The sequence below is a fragment of the Talpa occidentalis genome, unplaced genomic scaffold (genome assembly GCF_014898055.3).
Source record: "Talpa occidentalis isolate TD23 unplaced genomic scaffold, MPIMG_talOcc4v2.1 talOcc4.2, whole genome shotgun sequence".
NCBI lineage: Eukaryota > Metazoa > Chordata > Mammalia > Eulipotyphla > Talpidae > Talpa > Talpa occidentalis.
In genome coordinates this window covers 130,140,657-130,164,656 of record NW_023602073.1, presented here as the reverse complement: position 1 = coordinate 130,164,656, position 24,000 = coordinate 130,140,657, and the positions used below count along the sequence as shown (strand labels likewise).

The window sequence follows — 24,000 nt, the reverse complement described above, 5'->3', positions numbered from 1 at the left end:
TGTGCTATAACAAAGTTGTGTGCAGTCTGTACCATGAAATAAATGTTGTGTTTTTTTTTTTCTATTTAAAAATTTTTAAAAAATTGGGGCGGGGGACACATGCACTTTTATGTGAGAATGAATTAGTAATTTGTCATCTCTTTATAGTTTGTCCTAGATTATAGTAGAAATTATAGGGTATTGTTTGTTTGCCTGTTTTGAATATATTCAAAATACAAAATCACATGAACCAAGTTCTTTCTGTTGCTTTATTTAAGAAACTTTGACTTTGAAACAATCCTGACTATAATTATGTTAAAACCTCACATTATAAAATGGGTGAAAATAAAAATATGTGAAAATTGACTAATTTGATATTTAATTTGAGTACATCAACAAAGTATGATGGTCATTTTAGATGATTAAAGGAAGGTAAAGAACCTTATTGTTTTTCAGAATGTTCACTTTTTATTAAATAATGATCAAGTATCACATTCATGTCATAATCAAAAGAAACATTTAGTAATTAAATGCCTCATTTCATGTTTCCTTTTGGTTGCTGTGACTGTCTTCTGCATATGTCAACTTTCTCATCTGAAAATTAACGGCTCTTGTAAGGTAAGGAGTCTTAATATCTTCCTCTGAAGTTTCAGCTGATAATGTTCAAAACTCTTGTCCTCAATCTGTAAACCATATGGATTGCAATAGCAAAACATTTGATTTTTCTGGCCCAGTAGCAAAATATGGATATCATAATTCCTTAGCTGTACCAAGTCATTATTTACTCCATAAAAAAACGAAACTTGACAGACCTAAAAGTGAAAAGAAATTAGAATCATGTAAGTTAACAAAAGAGTTGCCATTAGCTGACCTAATTGATGATGTCACAAGAAATTCTTGTAAACATCAGCCATCGTTTAGATTATCATCCCCAGATAGTCTGGAAGGTCTTCTTTCCAAGAGTCTAGATGCTGAATTGTTAAGACCTGATGTATCTGAATGTGTTTCCAAAGATGATTCTGCTTTCAAAGAAATACCAGATTTAAAGTGTTTAATGATAAAGAACACAGCTCCTAATAATTCTTTGTTTATTCAGAATAAGTCAGGAACTGATTTGCAAAACATTCCAGTACAAGCCAACTTAGGAAGTTTAAATAATCCTTTGCACCTAGCTAGCTCCTTGGAAAATATGGCTCTTGATAATTTGAATGCTGGTAAAATGACTGAAGTTGGAGGTGTTTCATCAGTTGAACCGAGTGCCAAGAATTACATTTTAAAAAATGACAATTTGCAATTTTCCCAAAGTGAAAATCCATCCCTTGCTGAACTGTTTCAGGAACACAAAGAAAACGATCCAAGCCAACGCTTTACTTTATCTGATATTTGTAACCAGTCATCTGCAAGTCTCACAGATCTATGTTTGGGATCCTTTCCCCTGTCACAACTAGCAAATCGATCTAGCTCTTCAACTGGAATATCTGAATTAACAGGCTCTCTCTCATCTTTGGCATTTCATAAACCTTCTCCTACAAGAGACCTTGAGAATTTGTCACTTTCTGATTTGATTGCAGAAACTATTGATCTAGAAAACTCTCAAATTAAGAAAGATTCCCTTAAGCTTGGTTTATCTGAAATGAGTTCACCTGGAATAGATTCAAATATTGATCTTAGTGTCCTTATAAAAACCCCAGATTTTATTCCAAAACCTGTAGTAGACCAATCTGTTGCTCCAACACCAGGAACTAAAGTTCTAAGTTCAAAATCAGGGAAAAATTCCAGTTCTGCTAAGGATAATAAGAAAAACAATAAAGGCTCTCTGACTAGGAAACCACCTTTTTCTCTTTCTTGGACCAAGGCCCTTGCTGCTAGACCTTCAGCTTTTGCTTCAACACTATGTCTTCGCTACCCACTGAAAAGCTGCAAGCGACGCACCCTTGACCTCTATAAGACTTTTCTTTATAGTAGACAAGTTCAAGACATAAAGGACAAAGAAATAAGTCCTCTTATAACAATAACACCTTTTGACTTCAAATCAGCATCTCCTGATGACATTGTAAAAGCTAATCAGAAAAAAGCTTTCACTAGAGAATAGCAACAAAAGGAAAACTTGGTAATTGTTGTAGATCTTTTTATTTTACATTAAAGTCTCTATAGATTTACTTTATATTATGGAATTAAGTTGTGACTTTTATATTAAAATTGTCTTAAGTCAGTTGATAATTTTAGTTATGTATTTTTGCACTGAATTTTTAAAAATATATTTTAGTGATAACTGGCTTTATTTAAGTTGATAGTCTATAATTGTATATGTTTACAGAGCGTATATGGAAAATTGTGAAATCAAACCTCAGATATTTTTGTTTTAAGCAGTCAACTTTATAAGTTTTTACAATGAGGCATTTTCTTTTTGAAAATATTTTTGTGTTTTGTTCTTAAACAAAAATGCCATTACTTGAGATTATTGTACTATAGTAATGATGATTTTTCTTATGATATGTACCAGCATAACTAAGACATAATTATATTTTAAAATATTAGTGATATCAGTCCCAGTTTCATTATTTTTCTGTAGGTGAATACTAACATTTTTTACTAGAGACTCTTAAAATTAACAGCTTTTGTGAATACTTTAGAGTTTGTTGAAATACATTTTGATGACTAGAAAATGAAAATCCTTTAAGGGACCATGTAAATATTGAGGTTGGGTTAATAAATGAATTATTTTTATACATTTTCAAAACATTTGTCCTACATCCACACTTTGAAATAAATATAAAGTGTTTTTAAGTATGGTTGCATGTTTTTTGAATAGACAATTTTATCAGATCTCTTCATTTTTTTTTTATTATAAGTAATGTAATGTGAATTTTCCTCTTTGCTGCTCACAGCTGTGTGTGCTACAGTGACAAAGTTTCAGCAATAGCAGACCAAATAAGAGTTCATCTAATAAGTAGAACAAGTATATAATTCCTCTCTTAAAGCAGCGATCCTCAACTGGCAATCAGGATCACTGGGAGAATTTTTCCAAAGCATAGCTACTATGACTTTACTCTAAATGTGATGTGAATTAGTCTCTGAGGAATGGCATTTGGGAATGTGAATTTTCAAAGTAGTCCCCTGATGATTTTGATCTATTACTTTGACTTGAGGACCATTGCCTTAGAGAAAGAAATAAGTAGAATGAATGCTAACAACATCTGACCAACTTGATTTATAATTCATATTTTCTAATAAGGAATGACATGGAAAATTGCTAATTAAAAGTAATTTTTCTTTGCATAAACAGATACTATTTTTAGTATTTTCTGCCAAAAAATAGTATTAATGTTATTTCTTAATGAAAATGAAATAGCTGGCCTTTCCCAGTTAAATATTTTTCTCAGGCAGTTACTTTACTGTGCTTTGATAATGTATTTTGGTATTTTTTGTTTCTGTTTAAATTTTTAGAATGACATTTTATATTTTCATGTGCATGATATTTTTTGTATTCAGTGTTTTGATGGGAAAACTTAAGCCAGCATTATGTCTTCATTGTTCTTGACCAAACACTTTCTTGTGATGTCTTCAGGTTTTGTTTTTAATTACATATTTCAGTGCAATTAAATTCTGTGCATTCATACTAATGCTTAGGAGATAATATGAATCATAAGATATATTTTATTTTCCATTTTAATGTTTGAATTAACCCAGCTGCTGATTTTGCTTTTCTAATTTTGAACTTTAATCAAACATTGTAGTAATTTTGAGCTATGAGTATATAACTCATCAACTCGGTTTATATATTATGGGCAGTCTCCATCTTACAATTGAACTGTTTTCTAAGAGTTTATTTGGATCTTATGATAATACTTGATATACAACAGAGAATTCCAGAGTGGACAAATAGTCCATTTTGCACATGAATCTACAATTAGTTATTTAACCTGTATTGAAGTTGAACACCAGTACTATTGCTTTACCTTCTTTTGTAACAAACTAGTTTCCAAGTGGAAATATAATCTTTAAAAAAGCCATATTGTAGTTCTTGTAGTGTAAACTATATCTCCCTTTGTTTGGTGATTAAGATAATTACCGTTGGAGAGATTATTTCTTTGGGAGAAAAATTCTCTATTAGAGGGTGACATTGAACGCAAGTTTTTAAATTGTCCCCCTCTTTCACTTGTCATGGCTACTACTCTGTCAGGCTTGTACATGATAGGCACTTGCTATGTTGACTAAAGAAGTGTCATAGTCTATGACATTCAGAGGTTGCAAGAAGACATCCCTGCCCTTTCCACCCTTTGCCATTGGCCTTTGGTAAGAAGACAAGTGCCTGCTTCTTTGTGGCTCTGCTAGTGACAGAGATCATCACACTAAGTGCATATTGACTGACAACTGGTAGCACAAGGGTGTTAAGTATTTTTGGTTTAGTTTCCCAGTTCGAATAGCAATTTTAAGATGCCAAGTCTTTATTTTCATTATGAGCAAATGCATTAGTATTTTACTTAGGAATAGAAATAATCTTTTTAATTGCATACAGCATATAAAGGAAATGAACTACAAAAGACATTTAAAATAACTACTTTTTTACTCTTTACCTTTTTGCTTGTTGTCCTTTTGTGTTCTGCAGTCTTTGGGTGGCTTTTCTGATTATGGCGCTTAACGTTAATTGCCAAGAACCAGGGTTTCACTCTGTTTCAGCATTTTGCTTCTCTCTCTCTCTCTCTTTTTTTTAAAAAACCTTTTTGTATTTCCTAGTTATTAAACTTGCATTCTTACTTATTTTCCTTCTTTTGGCTTTGGATTTTTTCTTGAGCTTTATTTCACCCCTTATATAAGTAATAATGCTATTCCTAGTACATAATAATTTTTAGTGTTCAGTGGGAGGTCATGCAGGTGTCACACCAAGGATTAAACTGGGGCATTGCTTTTCTTTGTATGTAAAGGAGACACTGTTATGTTAAACACAGCTAAGAAAATAATTGTTTACCTTTTAAATTGATCTTGAATCTATATGTGGACCATTGCAAATAAACAAATACACAATTGTGTATTGAGGAATACTATCTTGCCAAGTTTTCTGTTCACATAGTATGTATTTAATTATAAAATTAGTTTGTGATAGGTTAGAAATTGTTTTCTGTTAAATAATAGAGCTTATATGAACAAAAATAGATTGACTGGACAAGGAAACTACGAATTTTATTACTAGTTTTCTTTTATCTGGATCCATATAATTATATAAGACTTGGTTTATGCAGTTGTATGTTGTTAAGTTTTCTTTGTAGGCTATAAAAGAATTGTCACATTTTAAGTATATCTGTATAGTTTTGTGAATGTTGCATTGAAATAAATTTTAGTTGTGAGGTTTTCTTAAGTGTGAAAGCATATGCAATTTATCCATTAGGTTTTTTTTTTAAAGATTTATTTATGCATACAAGTACTGGGGTACAGGCCAGAGGTGTGGGGCGGGGGTGAGGATTCACCAGAGACAAAGTGGGGAACAGAACAGGCAGATTGATTGAAATACACTACTGAGGGGAGCAGAGGGCGAGATAGGAGAGGTCTGCTGCGCCATGTGTAGTCCGTGTCTGGGGATCGAAGACGTGCTGCAGTGACTGTGGATAGCTTCATAGGTTGTTTCTTAACCCCTGGCTCCACCAGGAAAGCCCCCATTAGGATATTTTATAAGCTTTATTCTTCAGAATGGTGTTTTAATAATTTATGCTCAAGTTTCTGCTTTGTGTTTCTGTAAACAAATTAAAAAACAAGCTGCTGATTGTGAATAGTTCCCTCTTAGATACAATTCATACTTTCCAAAGCACAAAGTTTTAAATTTTTCTACTTTTTTAGGACTAACATAGAAATGCTATTAAAGTATAGCTTATGGTGAATTATGGTGATAGAATTGCAGAGATGGCAGTGGAAGGTAAAAGAGTTGACAATGTGTACATTTCTGATGTTGATATGCCTGGTATAGATTGTAAGACTCAAAGGAAAACATTTTATTTGTAGGAGATAAAGCAAGATGAGCCAAAGACAACATTCTTACCTTCAAAGGGGAGGGGAATATGGATATTTAAATGTTATTTATATTAGTGTTGTTTCTCATATTTATATTATTACTCATATTTATATTTATTAGTCTGGCATACATAACATTACCCTCTCCAAAGCTGACATCTTTGCCTTTCTGACTCAAACTGACACCTCCTCCTCTCATTCCTTTATTTATTAGTGGGATCACATTTAGTTGCATAACCCAGAAACTTAGCTAGCATCATCCTTGGTTTCTCTTCCTCATTTAGTTCTTAAGCTAATTACCAGCTCTATTATCTCTGGCTTTCAAATAGGTAAATATATGTGTGTGTATTACTGGTTGATTGCCGTTATTTGTGGTAGTTAGAGAATTTTCATTAATTAACATACACTGAATAAAATAAGCAAGCACTGACTTAGAGATACTGAACCGTTGCTCTTACAGACAATGTCGGCCTAGCTTCCTTTGAGTCTCTGGTCATAATATTTCTGTCAAACCCTCAGTACATAGTCTTGTTTTATCTATCTGTTTAAAGGCACTTTATTAACATATATTATTTATATGCTTTTGTTTCATTAACATTGAACTCCCAACCAAAAATACTAACTCATGCCGAATAGAGCTTATCTAACACATTTTTATTTGTAAGGAACATCACAGCAGCCTTGTGCTTAGGAACACTAAAGAGTGCACAGTCACCAACTAAAACCACAATGCAAAAAACATGGCACTGAATAGGTGATGAAAATGACACTTGTTTACAATATGGGAGCCAAAACAAGAGCACAAAATATCACCTTGTTGGACCTCATGTTGGGGGACTCACATTTTTTGCTGCTTTGCACTTGTCTGTCATGACATTTAATTGGTTTCTTTACTTTTTATTTCCCTTTGTACACTACAACCAGAGTAACTTTTCTAGTATTTAGTTCTAATTTACTATTCCTCATTCTGCAAAGCCCTTTCATTTGTTTTATAAGACATTTTATGAACTGGTTTCTGTTTGCATACCCTTTTACCCAAAGTCACCATACATCTTACCTGAGTATTCTCTGCTTATTATGTGTGTTTGCCCCATGCATCCCTTCTCCTTGTAGCTAATTGCTTTTCAGGTTGTAGATTACATATCATTTTACTCTCAGTTCTGGAGTTGGGGGTGCTTTATATGCATCCATAATTCACTCTTTCTTTTATTATCACCCCGTGTAAAATTATCATCTCTCCTTCACCCCCATCCCTTGGGATTTTATGTGTTCACTGCTATATTTCCAAGCTTAGAATGTCTGGCACATAAATATAGGAAACGATTTAAAGTACAAAATGAGTTTACTTTAAAGTAAAAATGAGTTTACTTTTTGTAGTCCCAAAAGTACGTTTGAAAGTTTTGATAGATAACTGCCTCATTGTCTTTAAAAGAGGCTTATCTATTTCTTTCCCATGAGTTTAGGAGTGTTTGTATCCCAAATTTTCATCGATATTGTTGTAACTCTTTTTGATATAATGCCAACCTGATAATTGGGAAGTCTTACTTTCATTTATATGTTTTTATGAGTGAGGCTGACTGCTTTGTAATATATTTATATCTATTTGTATTTCTTTTTCTTGAAATTGTCTATTCTTAATCTTTGCCCATTTTTTCTGCTGGTTATCTTTTATTATGACTTAGGAATATCTGTATGTGTATACATTTATATACATACATACATGCATACACACATATATTTACATATTAAATTAGTCCTCTTTCATATGCATGGGAAATAGTTTTTCTGATTCCTACTTGGTTATAAATTTTTAGAAGACAAATTTTCTTTTTTTAAAACACAAATTTTAATTTTAATATATTCAAATGGATCAGTGTTTTTTTTTTTAGGGATTTTTGTTTGAAAGTTATGCTACACTACAAGATAATTTTTAAAAATGCATTTCTTCTAATACATTTGACAAATTTGAATATTTTTACATTTGAATCTTTGTCCAGCTGCTACTACTTCTGTCTGTCTATCTTGGGACTCAGTACTGTTACATTTCATTGTCTTGCTTTATGCCAGGACCAAATTTTTAATTGCTATAGCAGTTTATGAAAGTATAAATTTATTACTATTAGCTTTTAATATTTTATAAGCTATCTTATTTTTCTCTCCCTTTTCATAATTTTTAAAAATTAACTAATGACTTTAGAAACAGCTTGTCAAGTTATTAGAAATTATCCAGTTTAAAGTTTATTCGGTAGTTTAATGTTATCAAAAATTCTGAATAAAATCATCCATTTTATTCAGGTTGAGATTGGCTTAGCATTATAGCAAACACTATTTACTACTCTTAGATTCTTTCATAGACCTCAGGCTTATAGCACCATTATTTTATTCTGTACATAAAATTTCCTTTGTCTTACAACAACCAGTTAATTTTGAATTGATTTCTCATGATAGGTCTCTATTTGTCTTGTTTGACTTTGACATCTGATTTGACCTCCTAACTTCCTCTCTCTCCAGAATAAGCATGTGTGGAATATTCCCCAAGTCCAACATTCGAAAATGATTCTGTGGCCTGTATTTGCTTAACAAATTGACAAAAAAGTAGTCTTGCATTCCACTTTGTTTCCTGAAGGGCTTTTAGATCATTTTAATTGATTCCTGTTCCATTGTCTGTCATTACGTGTTGCTAGACAGACTCTGATGCTTCTAATAGGACTTTCGTGTCTCTGGTAAATTTTTTTTCCTCCCTTCCTATTTCTTCTGATCTCTGCTGTCTTACTTTTCAACTTTCTTCCCTGTTGGTTTTATCTTTTTGTTTACCCTCTCTCCCTCTCCTTTTCCCTTATCCCCACCTCTCTGTTTTGGGAGAAAATAGGTTAGGAAAATCTTACTCTTTAACTGGATTTTTTTTTTTCCCTTCAGGTACTAGACTAGATTAAATATCCCCCTATCAACTGTAAAACTAAATTGATTTGAAAGACTTGTGAATTATTTATTTCCAAGTATGTGACATGGCAGACTTTGTTCCAAAGGTTTAAATATTTAGATATGATTTCCGCTGCCTATATCAACTTAACTTTATCACAACATATATACTGAAACAGTCTAGAAGGAAGTTTCTTACTTAGAGAATTTTTCAATATTTTTGTAATTTTAGAATTTTGGAATGAGGATAACTGGAAACTAGCCATTTATCATTGCAATAAATGAGAACTCTTAAAATCTAAAGCAATGTGTTAAATATTACTGTAGCTCCTTAATTTACAAAAATTTTAGTTCATTTTGTTATCATATATACTGTTAAAAGTCACCAATAACAAACACGAAAATCCTCAGAATGGTTAGGTGTAATTTCATACATTCATATGAATGGAATACCAAAAGAACATTTATTTAGGGAGGAAAATGGGGAGACAGTTTTTTGTTTTTGATAGTATTGTCTTTAAACCTACCAAAGTGGAAAATACTCCCAAAGTTATAAAGCTGAATACTCTTATTTTTTTCTCCATAAAACATCCAGAATAAAATATATAGTATTTTTGTATGAAAGGGAAAAAATCTTACTATGCATATTAATAATTTTATATTTGTGAAACTGGAAATTTTTTTGACACAATGGATATTGTGTAAAGTGAGATGTAACGATTTCTAATGAGGCTTTTTCTAACATTGAATTTGATTTTTTTTAGAAAAATAGTCTAAAAGAATAGTAAACTTGATCTGCAAATCTAAAAAGGAACCATGTATAAATTTAAATTTAACATTTTATAGTTTAAAATTGTTATTTCCATTGTCCCAAATAAAATTTTCATTTAGAAAATAAAGTCTGACTTTACATAATGAGGATGTAATCATTTTCTAGTGTTGTTTTACTAGCTTTATGTTAATAGCCTATTAAACTTCATATATCTGTATATTCTATTTAAATGCTATACAGTATTATTTATGACTATTCAAGTATTCTATTCTCTAGTGTTAATGGCAACTTGTTCTCTAGACAAAAGTATAAGAAATTTTATAAAGATAAAGCAGAACTGTAAAGACTTATAAAAAGATTTTTTCCCTCTATTTTATTGTGCTGTATTTGTCTATTCCGCAACATTACCTGAATGACTAAATGAGAGACACAGTTAGAGTTAGGGGGGAGATGCAGCCTTTTCTTTTTTCTCTCCCATCTCAGGTGAGATGTATTATGATACTTGACTATAAGTCCCTATAATTAATGTGAAAAGTCTATATTTCAAAGAAATTATTACTATCAGTTGTAGAACACTTCCTACGTTTAGTAATATGCTTTATATATATATATTTCATTTTACTTAAATCCTTTTTGTATAAAGTTTAAAAGATGTATTTAACTGTCATTTTTTATGTTCCCCCCCTTTATATTTTTCTTTTAAAAATATTTTTCACCAATTTATCTAGCACTGAATAATTTTATTTAAGCAATTAGATGAATTTTATACTTGCACAGAAAACTTAACAATTAATTGACTTTCTACTTTAAAATTATGTGGGTTTTTGAAAGGAAGTGGTTTATTTCAGTGAAAAAACTTTAGTGCAGAATGTTCTCAGATATGTCTTAAGATTCTCTTTTGTATATCCACCTACACTGGAAAAACTGAAACACTAATTGCTTAATTTAAAAATAATTTGCTTTAGACTCTCAAAACAGCTTATCTTTATGAATACCCAGTATCTCATATGAATTGCATGAATGTTAAATACAGTTTTCTTTTAACTCTGATTACCTTTTTAACCATACAAATTATGGTCAGATTACCTGTTTTTGTATGTCCTTTTTTGTTTCATTCCAAGCTAATTATAACTCCTTTTTATTAATTTGAGTATAAGGGATAAGGGATAGAACGAGGTATAAGGGATAGAATGAGGAATATAGCAAATAAAATTCATGCAGGCCATCTTTTATTCATTGCTTATTCATTTTTAGTCAGAAAAATACAAAGAATGGGTCACAAACTTTTCTCTAGAGCTTTCTAGTGACCCCACAAAGGCTAAGTCTGATGTAATAGAGTTGTCAAATATAGCGAAGTGCTTTCAATCTGAACATATTCTATATTTCTTTTTCTTGACTGGGTAAAGTGTCCTGTTCTGGGAGCTGCTATCTCTCAAGGGATGATGGGGAAGTGAATTTATACATTGAATGTAAGCTGTGTGTCAGACTGTGTTTTTTTTGGTTCACTAAAAAGATCTGTGAGGTAGATGGAAAATACTGAAGCTTATTTAAAATAATTTGCCTTATTTTACATGGCTATTTAGAGACAAATTGTAGCTCAAACTGAGTTCTCCAACACCCTTCTCCTTGTTATATATTTACTTGCAGCAAATTTTTTTTATTGTAATAATTAACTTTACTTGGTATTCCTTATTAAGTATCTTAAGAATAAAATTAATTTCCTTACTAAGGAAACAAGCATTATTGTTAGTTAGGTATTTAAATTTTACTTTCAACTGTTTTTTTCTGCTAATACTAAACTAAGAGACTTGGTATTCATGTATGAAGAATTGGCATCAATTTCTAAATCCTTGCAAAATTGGCCATTCTAAGGAATTAAGTCCTTTAATCTATTGAGTTTTAGGCAATTTGTGGTCTTCAGTTTCTTATATAAGCAACAGTTCTTTTTGATTTAAAATCCAGAAGAATTTAGTAAATACTATTTTTGTTGAGTAACACTGGAAAATTCAAATGAGCCAATGGAAGAGGAAAACATACCTAATTCCATTATTCAGAATTTAAAAAAAAAAAACTATTGCATTTTGAGGCATTTAAGAAATAAAAGGCCTGTAAATGAATACTTATTATATACAAAACACTGTACTGAACTTTATATCTGCTATCTCACTTAATATTCACAATAATCCAATGGAGAAGGGGTATTTTCATCCTAGCTTTACCGCTTGGAGGATAGAAAGGTCAATAATGAATACCTTGTGCTACAAAACTAGTGAAGAGTAGAGCCAACCTTCTGAATAAGATGCTTATAATACCAAAGCCATCCTCACTTTTGTACTTTGTATTTCTCCATGTGGGGAGAATTATTCCTTTTTATAAAAAATAGGGTCTTGTTCTACTTTTAAACCTATTTGAAATTTAATCATATGCTTCAAGCCTGTTAAACTTTTTATTTTTACTTTGTTAAATTTACTTTAAATTGTGGTAAAAGACACATAACATTCATCTTACTAATTTTTAAGCTTACGGGTCAGTAGTGTTAAGTGTATTCACATTGTTGTACAACCAGTTTGCAAAATTTTTTCATCTTGCAAAACTGAAACTCTATACTCATATAACTCCATTTTCCCCTCCCCCATCCCCTAGCACCCCCCTAGAAATTGTTTTATATGCAATAAATTTAGCTTTCAAATATCCTGTTACTTTAATTAACCTAACACCTATTATAGGAATTTGTTTCTTAATTTATTATTGCAAATAAAGCTTCAGTAAAAATAGTTTTGTATATTTTTTTAGTATTTTATAATAGATACAAAAAAGGTTATGGGACCTTTTTAAGACTTTTAGTACATATTGTGAAGTTAACCCTTTGAAGAGATTGTATTACAGTTGTTTTTGTAATGGCGTTGCTAATGTTATTTTGTAAAGAATTATACTTCTTTGATAGCTTTTATTCATATTGAAGTTTTGTTAATATTGAGGGTAAGGATCAAAGATGCATTATGAAATTTTGTGGGAGCTTGTGATGATAGATAAATTTTTTTTACATTTATTCACTTATGCATACAAGAACTGGGGTACAGGCCAGAGGTGCAGAGGGTGAAAGGATTCACCAGAGACAGAGTAGGGAACAGAACAGGCAGACTGACTGAAATACACTGTTGAGGGGAGCAGCATGCAAGTCAGGAGAGGTCTGCTGCACTATGTGGGTAGCTCCCTGGCCAGGGATCGAGTGCTTGCTGCAGAGGCTGCAGATAGCTTCACAGTGCTGTGCTTAACCCCTTGCCCCACCAGGGAGGCCGATAGATAACTATTTGTTCCTAAAAATGTTATCTTTGCCATTTATGATAAGAAAATAGTACCTAATTTAGAAGTTTACGTGAGAAATAAAATAACCCATGTGATGTAATTGGTAGCATTTGGTACATAGAAGATATCCAACAAGTGATAACTGAACTTATTTCCAAGAAATAAAATGTTTTTTTTTTTTTTACCACGTAAGGAACAAATGTTCATAAATGTACCATAACTACATCAAAATATAATGAATTGTGCTTTCACTGATTTTTTTTTTTGGCTTCTTTAATCACTCATGACATTTATGTATAAGCCCTCTTTGGGGAGTGAGTTACCTCTCCTCTTCCCACAGTCATTTTATAACAGCCTGATGTAGATTCTTTCATATGGTTTTTATTATTATTATTTTCAAATAATATAGATAAAATAGACATGTAAACTTCGGGGTTTTTTGTTTACTCACAAAAAAAAGATTTTAATCTTATTTTTAAGCTTAAAATTTTAAATTTTAGCTTTTAAGCCTTAATTTTCATTTTCCTTTTTTCATAATACACTATCAACTAGAGCAGTTCCATTGCTAGGTCAAAGGTGCCATTACTTTTCTTAATTTGAAAAGTCTGATAGGTAAGTAGTTAATTTCTTATTGCCACTTTAATGTGCATTGCCCTGGCATAAATGAAGTTGAGTATGTTTCCATATATTCATTTGACATTTGAACTTTTTCTGCAAATCACTAATTGTGTCTTTTGCCCATTTTTTAAATTGAATTCCTTATTAATTTGAAACTTGTTTATATTGCAGATAGTAACATTTTATTAGTGATAGACATTATAATTTTCCCAGTCTTCTATTTCATTTATGATTTCTTTTTCTGTAGAAAAATCTAAACTTTGATGTTTTTCTACATCTTGTATAACTGAACAGGTTCTAGTGTTAGATTAAAAAAATGACGAAACTCAACCTCTAGCTTGTACATATTATAAATTTTCTCATGAGAATGGTATATGAATTTTCATATACAATACTTTTAATTCCTCTAAAATTTACTTTTATATGTAGTGTAAAGGACAATCACACTTTATTGACTCCCAGATTTTCATTAGACTTTAAAAAAAGCATCACTTTGAGTAGAAAGGAGGTAAAGTAGCTATCGATTAGATCAATAACATTTTGCTACTCTGCACTGTCATTTTCTGTCTATATGATCTCGGTAAAATTAGTGGATTTCTCTGAGACTCATTTCCATCTTTAAAATGGTAATATCTACCTCAAAGTATCTTGATTTATCTTTTAATCCAGTATCTACCAAATTAGTAGTCATCTTTTTTTGTAAGATTTATTCATTTGTACAAGAACTTGGGTGTAGGTCAGAGGCGCGGGAGGGCGTGAGAATTCACCAGAGACAGTGTGGGGAGCAGAACAGGCAGACTGACCAACGACACTGCTGATGGGAGCAGCTGGTGAGGCAGGAGAGGTTTGCCATGCCATGTGGGTTTCTCCCTGGCCGTCTGGGAATGGAACCAGTGCTGCAGAGGCTCGGACAGCTTCACAGCTCAGTGCTCAACCTGCTGCACCACCGGGGAGGCCACAATAGTAGTCATCTCTTCTAACAATGTTAGTTTCCTTTTTCTAATTGCTTTAAGAGTACATTCATTATTATAAAGTTATTTCTGAATATTGGATATTATTCCATATTCCAATAATGAATATTACCAAGTCTTCTTAAACCATTTAGGAATGACTTTTGGTTCCATATATGAAACAAGCTGTCAGGAGATAGTTTATGACCTATTTCTTAAAACAAGTTTGTTTAGGGATATTCAAATGCAATAGCCTTTCCCTTCCTTCAAGGTGATATTCTTGAAAATCCTTAAGGTAGAGTTTAGGAAAGAGATTGAAGGCTAGGTTGAAATACAGATTAGGTTAAATTTGTATATGTCTGTGTTATGTATGCAAATGTGTATATTTTATCAATAAATGAAACTAATTGATACCTAAATGAGAATATTGATGAAATTTAATGCCTTTTAAATTTGATATAGTTTAATTTTCATTTGTCCTCTCTTGCTAGTTGGACACCTTTCTTGAAGTTTTCAACAAGTTTTTTGTAAACTTTATTTTCCTTATTTCACTTCCTGTTCATAGTGTTAGACTTTTTTATATCCCTATGCCTTTTTCTCTGTCCAAATGTTCAATGTTTTTAATGATTTTATGACTTGAAGTTGTTGATCTAACTACTGGTTTCCACACTAATTTGGAAGAGCACATGCACTAGTTAGATTGCTTGGATTTATATTCCAACTGAACTGCCTGTTGTATGAATTTAGGAAATTACTTAACACCATGTGACATAGTTTCCTCATTTGCAAAATGGGATAATAGTACTTATTCTTTATGGTAGTTTTGATGTTATATATTTGGCCATATGGCATTTCTTGGCACTTAGTAGGTGCTCATTAAATTTAGATTCTGTATTGTTGAGGAAATATTTCTCAAGTATACTTGCCCATAATCACAGCATATCCAAGTTTATAATACAAAGAATTATGATTGTTGGGAAGATAGTCAAGGGTAGCTAATTCAGAGATGGGAATATAAAATGAGATCTCTCTGAGAGAGTTTAGAATGAGTGAAGCAGAAGACCTGGGGAAGAATGGCCATCAACAGTGTTATATATGTTTAGGAATTTTTATAGGAATTTGATATATACAATTTTATTTTGTAAAATAAAAAGACTTTTGTAATCTGGTCTGTTTCTGGTCTAATAAGTAAAAACTTATCAGTATTTACAAATAAAGTATAAATGACTTCTCATTTTAAGGAAAATTGTTAGTAGTTCATTGTGTATTGCCTTTATTCCATACCTCTTAAAGTAGCAAAAATTCTTATTGCTATAGAATGGTCATAATATCATAATTTGAATGTGTTACATAGATTATAAATTTTGTGGATATTACCTCAGGATATATAACCCAATGTAGTGTGCAGGTTGAAATCTTCATGTAAAGTTCTTAATTTAAAAAGAATTGTTGGCTCAGCAATATTTATAGACAATTGTAATCTGATCCCAATGAATCATTTTGAGTAAAATGCCTTTTCTCTTCTTTGTGATAGATGAATACTGCCTGATGTGTTTAATGAAACAAGTTATAAGACATTTTAAAGTGAAAAAAAAATTCCTACTTGAATAAATCACAGTCAGTGCAACGAATACAGAAGGAAGTGGTTTGTTCTCTGTAGCCTCATTGGTGTACTTTCTGAATGTACACTGGTAACTAGAATTTAAGTGTGTAGTCAGATTCAGTGAAATGATTATATATCTGAAATAGTTGTTTTTCTACTGAAAATTAACACTGATTTCTTTGAAATTCTGAAAATCTCTTGTTTGAATGTGCCTATATGTACTGGCATATTGAAATATACGAACAATAATGATTGATAGCAATAAGTGTGCTTACCTGGAAAACCACTGTTTTTGTTTTTTTTTGTTTTTTCTAAATAACCTTAAATGTTTTTAAACTTAAGGTTTTTGATTTCAGGTTTTTTGGTTTTGCTTTACATTGAGCCTAACAGACATTCAATCTATTCAAAATTTATTAGAATGTTTCTGTCTTAACCATAGAAATATAAAAATATCATTTCTTCCTTGATATCTTTATTGCATTTCCTCAAAATAATACATTCTTTTGATACATTCATGATTTTCTTTCCTAAAGAACAATCTTGTGTTTTGCCAGATTCCTTTTAGTTTTTTTTCCTGTGCATTTTATTTCTTTTTGCTATTAACTTTTGCACATAGGGCAAAATTTTGTATCCTGTATTTTCATTTTATACCCATCTATTTATGTTTTTTAAATGTGGAATCAATTTTTAGTTCACAGTGTGATACGGAGAATACTTTTAAAGCATTTTTTTAAATTATGAAAGCATTTTTAAGGTGAAACAAAAATTAGTGTTCTATTATTTTCACATTTTTATAGGTACCATTTGTATTTGAAATTACTTAATACCACCAGATAAATATGTTTACTTTTAAAGCTCTTCCTTGGAAATATTTCCTCATGTTTAAGTATGGATTTTCACATGTCAAAACAAAACAGATCTTGGTTGTTTGGAATTAAGAATATTATTTCCTAGACTACTACCCTGTTAAATTTGGTTGATGGTATTAAAATGTTCAAATATTGCAGACAATATTATTTAGAGATTAATCATTTATATTGGTGTGCTGGAGGGAGAGATTCTCGCTGAATTAGACTGAGTAGTTATTTTTACATACAGGATTATAAGGGCAGGAGCTTTGAAAGGTCATTTGAACTAGTTTCCTGACTTTAGGCAAATCTTTTAAGTTCTTATTAGTTTTTAGACTGAAACCATAAGTGGAAGATAGCTATAATTTGCAAACCATGTTAAACTGGGTTGGATAAATTTGTCAAATTTACAGAAACTTCACTTCTTCTGTGAAATTAGTTTCCTGCCATATAAGTGATTCTCAGTAATTTTTCTGTGCCAGGACATTCAAGAAATAAAACACTTTCTTGTCAGTACCAGTTATCTGCCAGTGACAGTGATATTCCAAGGCGGGGGTGGGGAGGTGGACAAGGATGTCTTTGCCCTTTTGAATCTACCTTCTCCCAAGCAAAGAATTACCTCTTTTCCCCCAAATATAAAACTATATAACCTTATTAAATAATTGAATGCCCAGTATGCCACTAGACTGAATGTTGAGGAAAATATTAAAAAATAACCTGGAGCTCACAAGTTAGATGGAAAGGTAAGGCACATACTTTATATTGATATTTTATAATATAAACAGAAAAGAATATATGCTGCTTGAGGATATACAATAAAAGTTATTGATTTCAAATCATTTTGTCTGGAATTATTTTCAAGAATTTGAGATTATGAGGTGTGAACCACAGTTGATAGCATTGTGCTGTATGGTACATGCTTTAGAATCTCTATATCCCTTTCATCATCTACAATTGCCATAAACGGAGGGTAAGAAGATAGTAGTACCAGGTGTTTATTATTACAGGAAAAGTAGGTCATCTACTTTCTTTGCATATTAAAATTGTATTAAAGTTTTCCTTTGTTAGAGAGTGATTTAGATGCTCACCTCTATATATTATATATGTGTGTGCATATATTATATATATATGTGTGTGTGTGTGTGTGTATATATATATAAGAAATTTTGAAATGGAATCTTAAACCCAGTAATAAGAATTACTGATTTTTAACATTAATTATTATAAGAAGTGTCTGAGTAGATATTAATGATGATTAGCCTTACTAAATCCTCAAAAGCATGATCTGGACAAAGCAATTAATTTTTTTATAGAGGTACTGGGTTGAGCAATTTTTGTGATCATTTAACTGCAGAAAAGCTAGTTCAGTCATCTTGAAAAAAATCACTTTCATGGGGTCCTGATGAAATGCAGCTAGTGGAAAGGGGAGGGGATCTTGGAAGCAGCCTGAAGAAAATGAGCAAAATTTCCACTTACCAGGCATGTGATCTTTAGAGATTTACTTAAATTTTCATCTGTAAAATGAGACACTTGACCAAATGACCTGTAAAATTATGTTCTATAAAATTGCATGATTGTATGAATCTAAATTCCATGCTAGGACTCTAGAAGGAATGTGAATACTATTTTCTGCCTGCCTCTTTATTAGAGTTCCTTTATTGGCTGCATTCTTGCCCTTGTTTTCTGTATGCGCTCTCATTCCCAGTTCTTAAGTTGCTTCATGTGTTTTAATGATGCTCTCATTATTTTTGCTCTGCAAACTTGATTATCCAGGTTTTTATACAGTTCTATTTTTTCTTAAAAGGCTCTCAGACCCACTCTATATTCATATTCTAATCTAGAGTCCTAGGGATTTGTATCTTTTTGTATGTGTGTGTCCATGCATTTAATTCATCACCATGATCTATTAGTGTATTGTCTCCCACGCCTGTTACATTTATCCTATGGTATTCACTTACCTATGGTCATAGCACTGGTGGTTTCCGCAGAATTTTCTGTGATTTCCTTGTCTGTATTTAAAAAACTCACTTCTTGGTCAATAATCCCCATTTATTTAGGAGGAAGCATTTCCTTTATGGATTGTTATAATTTTGCAATTGGTAGAATTAATCAAGAAGCAAGCTTCCTGACCTGCATTCTCTGGTCGGAATGTATTCTCTATTTGGTGATGATAAAGCCATCCACTCTTTCTTTCAAGCTAGACAACCTGGGACTGTTCTTTTTCTCACCTCCTGACATACATTCAGGCTTCAAGGGCTACTAATTTTACTTTGTATTATCTTTTAGATGCCTGTCTCCTTCATTCTTAGGTCAGGTCCCAGAATTTTTTACAATGTTCTGACTGCTTTCCCTTCAATCTTGCCACTTTAATCCATTTTCTATACTGTGGTTAAAGGAAGTTTTTTGAAAACAAACTCTTATATGTCATTCCAGTGCCTGAATTCTTTAAAAGATTCTTCTTACATTTCAAAGTCAGGTACCTAAATACTATACATAACTGTAAATGAATTGTCTGATTTTCTATCCTGATGTCTCCTATTTAATCTCTTTCCCAAATGTCCCAGTCATGCTGATCTGCTCTCAGTTACATGCATTGTGTCATGTTGCCTCTTTTCTGTTTTTTTTTTTTTTTTCCTTCAAGATTTATTAGGAATTTTTCAAAGGAAACTGCCTGCTACTTCCAGTGGGCCTTAGTACCTTTCCCCTGCACTCTAATTGTGTCTGCATTATAGCAGTTCACATTGTAAAATATGTTTGTGTAGTATGGCTGTTGGGTGTAACATTACTTGAAGATAGGAATATTTTTTTTTTTTTTTTTTTTTTGCCAGGGAAATTCTCACATGGCATGGCAGACCTCCCCTGTCCCGCCCACTGCTCTGTCTGCCTGTTCTGTTCCCTGCTCTGACTCTGGTGAATTCTCTCACCCTCCAGCTCCTCTGGTCTGTAACCCAGCTCTTGTATAAATAAATAAATCTTTTTTAAAAAAGAAAATCCATTGCTTTATGATGGAAAAATAGGACTGCAGTTTAGTTAGAGTATCTGGGATGGAGATTGTGAGAAACTCTGATGGCTCCAATTTTGTCTATTAGGTAGGAAGACATGTCATTATGTGAGAATGATGAGGGTCAAAATTATTAGGGAATGTAAAGAAATAGTCGTCATTGAGAGAGTCGTCATTGAGAGAGAGAAAAAAGAATTGTAGCTTGCTGGGTAGTGTACATTGCCAATTTGAAATTATGTATTTTAGGTTCTGTAGAATTTCTCAAATATTAAATTTACATTTTTAAGGTATATATAGGGGGGAAAGACATACACAGTGGAAAATAGAGATTGTTGTTGGATAATTTGGTTCCCTCCCTTCCTTGTATATTCTGTATTTAAGTTTGAAAATTATCTTAATATATTCATAATGGAAAAAATGTTTTAATTTTTCAAAAGATAGGGAAGTAGGGCCTCCCTGGTTGTGCAAAAGTTAAGTCTCACCATTATCAAGCGAAGATAGGAATATTCTTTAATCTGTTTATGCCATTACCCAGCATAGTATCACATATTTGGCATGTCATGAATAAATATGTAATTATCAGGGAGCAATATATGACTTTAGAGTACCTTATGTCAAATGAGGAAATAGAAGTTGGATATTTGCTGATATCAAACCTGTAGACCCTGTTGTTTTCTGTTAATGATGTGAAGCATTGTGTAATTGATATCTGGTGGGAATTGTTCTTAATTCTTTTATAGTATTAGCTTATTTAATTCTCCTAACATCCCTTTTGGGAATGTTATCATTTTATGTATGAGCACCTAGGCTTAGGGAATATGCCTGAAATCATGTAACTAGAACATGGCTTCAACCTGGGCTATCTGGTTGCAGACTACAAACTCTTGGTCACCAGGAAATTGGATGATTTTGACTTGGAGTGGTTACTGGGGTTTTCCTGTAGGAGCATGAAAGTATACAAGTAAATTTACATGTACTATAGTCATTTGCCAGTTGCACAGGGGAAGCATTCAGTGTTTTTACTTCATAAACTGTTAGTAAATCTTCATGAAAGGAATCCAGGAGTCCTGATCATACAGTGCTGAAGTGGGCCTTATCAAGAAACCTTGACTTCTTTGTATTAATCATTTTCATGAAAATAATGATATTTGCATGAACATGGGCATCGCAAGAGCCATGCCATGCATGTGAGAAAATGATTGTGTATGCCAGAGTCCCTGTCTGTTTATAGGAGAGGTAAGGGAGAGATGAATCTTCAACAGTAAGTGTAGACTTTTTTTTTTTGGTACAGAGTCACAGAATATACTTTAGCAAGTGAGTGAGGTGATTTAAAACAAAACAAAACAGTGTCAGTAGTAGGTCATGATTTGGTAAAACAGATGAAAAAGCAGAGAGACAGCATATTTAACTCTGCAGGGATGAGATCCTAAGGACCTGTCCTTGTTAGATGGGAAAAGAAAAGGAAGGGCAGATCGGAGTAGTGTTTATGAGGGAGAAGTTAATAGAATTAGTATTTATTAACTGTAGAGTTTTTGAAAGGAAAAATCAGAAATGAGATTTCTGACAACTGGATAGGAAAAGAATATTAAGAATTGCTTGCTTTGCAGGTAGGAGAATGAGTTTAGGAGATAATGTTTTTGTATGTAAAGTAATATGCATTTAATTTTTTTCTAAAAACTTTATAGAGTAATTATTCTCAATTGGAGGTGATTTTGTTCCAGAAAGGACACTTGATTATGTTTGGAGAAATTTTGATATGCTGCTGAAAATCCTGCAATACAGATGGCACCCCCCAACCCACAGGAATATGGTTGTGCCAAGGTTGGGAATCCTGCTTGAGAGTCTGATAGGGCCTGATTTTACTAATTAGGTACATTGTCAAAGAAGTCACATAATTCCCTTTTAGTTTCATCTCATTCCTTTAGGGACTTAGCAGAGCACTGTGAAAGCTATCAGTGACTGCTTTTGTTAGCACAGCATTCAGCAAAGGTCTAAGTGATATATAATGCTTAGGTTGTGGAAATACAGAAATCCAAAAGATGCAGTCCTTGCTGTCAAGGATCATCAAAATCCTTTCCTTTCAATCTTGCTAGAGCATTCCTTTCAATCTTGCTAAAGCATTCTGAATATAAAGTTATTAATTATTGAATGATTGATTGGATGAGTTTTTGTTTTTGTTTTTCAAATATGAGCTTTTTAGTGGATGTTTTCAAATGTAGGTGGTGATCAGTGTCATTGATGGAAAGAGTTTGAGTTGTGTATATAAATTGTAAAGAGTTTGAGGTCTGTAAATGGTAAATTCTAAGTATTGCTACCAAGTAGGTTTTTACTTTATTAACTTCTAAGTAAAATAAAGAGTCTGAAGAATAGTATGGAAATAAGAGTTTTGTATTTCAAGATGTTTGCTTTCATATGTATGCTTTTCACTTAAAATTTTTTAATTACGAAATTATTATGTAATCATTGCCACACAGAAATCCATAAATTTTGAGTCACTTCCTCTCTTTCCTAATGCCACTCCGTAGAAGCAATCAATTTTAAAAGTTCACTACATTTTTATGGAATTTTCAGTGCCAATAAGATAGTGATACAACATCTTTGCTATATAACTACTGTATTTACATTTTCTACCTACTATGTTATGGCTTTTAATGAATATGTGTCTACTTTTATATCTGAAGCAAACTGTTTGGATGCATTATTATTTCTTTATTGATGCACATCTACAATATATATTTACCTTTACAAACAGCAACACCGTTAGCAGTCTTGTTCACAAGTTGTTACGCAGTAAAGTTGGTATTTCTGTAGGTCACACTCCCACAAGTACAGAGTACAGATTACAGTTTTTGATTTTATCAGGTTTCCCCCTACCAAAACTTGTGCCAGGCTGAACTCTTGCCACAACTGTCAGGTAACTCTCTTCCCCACTTTTCCCCTTGGCAGCACCAGAGGTTAATAAAAAGTGTAAATACTTATTCCTCCACCCCCTGAACCTTCCTCTTCCACCACCTCCTTTTAGTCCTCGCCTCTCTATATTTGTCCTTCTTACCCTCTGCTGCCCTTCTATTCTGTGTTCTCTTTCCTCTGCCATACCTTTGACTTGTTTATTTTTACCTGGTTTATTTATTGCTCAATTTCTTTTTCTGAGATACCTTACTGGTTTGCAGGAGCTTTTTTTATTGTATTTATTATCCCCTTGTATGTATTTCTCCATGTACTTTGTTTCCTTGTGGCATTTTAAATCAAGAAGAAATTTTTAAAACTTTATATAAAATTTATCAAGCTGCTTTATCTTAGGATTATAAATATATTTTTATATTTTTCTTCTTAAATTATGTTCATATCTTGAATCAGCAAGGTGTTTATGTTATAGACATGATGGAACCCTTTTTTCAGATGAATGCCCAGAATTCCCAATGGAGTATTGAGTAATCCATCCTTTTCCCACTGATTTGGACCATCTCTGTGCATACACTGAATTTCTAACTACCTATACATGCACATACACACACATACATATTCCTATATATTTTTAATACACTGAATTCTTATTTTTAGATACAGTACATATATATCCCTATTAGTTGACCCATTTGCAGATGCTCTATTCAAGCTATTCTTATGACACTACCACATTTAAATTTACTGCAGTTTCTGATCATTATTCTTAATTTAAAATTTTATTGATCATTCTCTCACATTGACTTTTCCAAAGGAACTTCAACATTGGCTTGGCATGTTTCTCCCCCAAATTATTAGATTATTATTTTGGTTGTTGTTGTTATATACTCTTGAAATTTACAGTATGACATTTAAGCAAATGAAAAAAAAAAACAAAAAACAAAACTGGTTCAAGCCAAGGTAAGGAATATTCTTTGTATTACTATTTTATCTATGATGAGGTACATATTTATTCAAGCATTTTTGATCCTATGATCATTTAAAATCAGTTAAAAAAAAAAAAGGTTGATGGGTGCAGCAATAGCCAAACTAAAAAT

The 24,000-nt window shown here is 32.0% G+C and overlaps 1 protein-coding gene across 2 annotated transcripts in view; it reads left to right on the top strand.

Moving 5' to 3' along the window:
• Window positions 1-24,000, top strand: part of HBS1L (HBS1 like translational GTPase) — an 83,503-nt gene that overhangs the window by 14,917 nt on the left and 44,586 nt on the right. Inside the window, exon 5 of one of the 2 annotated variants that reach the window (XM_037520433.2) lies at window positions 603-7,566. The exons of the other annotated variant lie outside the window; for it this stretch is intronic. Within the exon in view, the coding sequence (XP_037376330.1) occupies window positions 603-2,071 (1,469 nt within the window). The 3' untranslated portion in view covers window positions 2,072-7,566. Of the gene's footprint in view, window positions 1-602; window positions 7,567-24,000 lie in introns of those variants that run through there. 2 annotated transcript variants of the gene reach the window in all.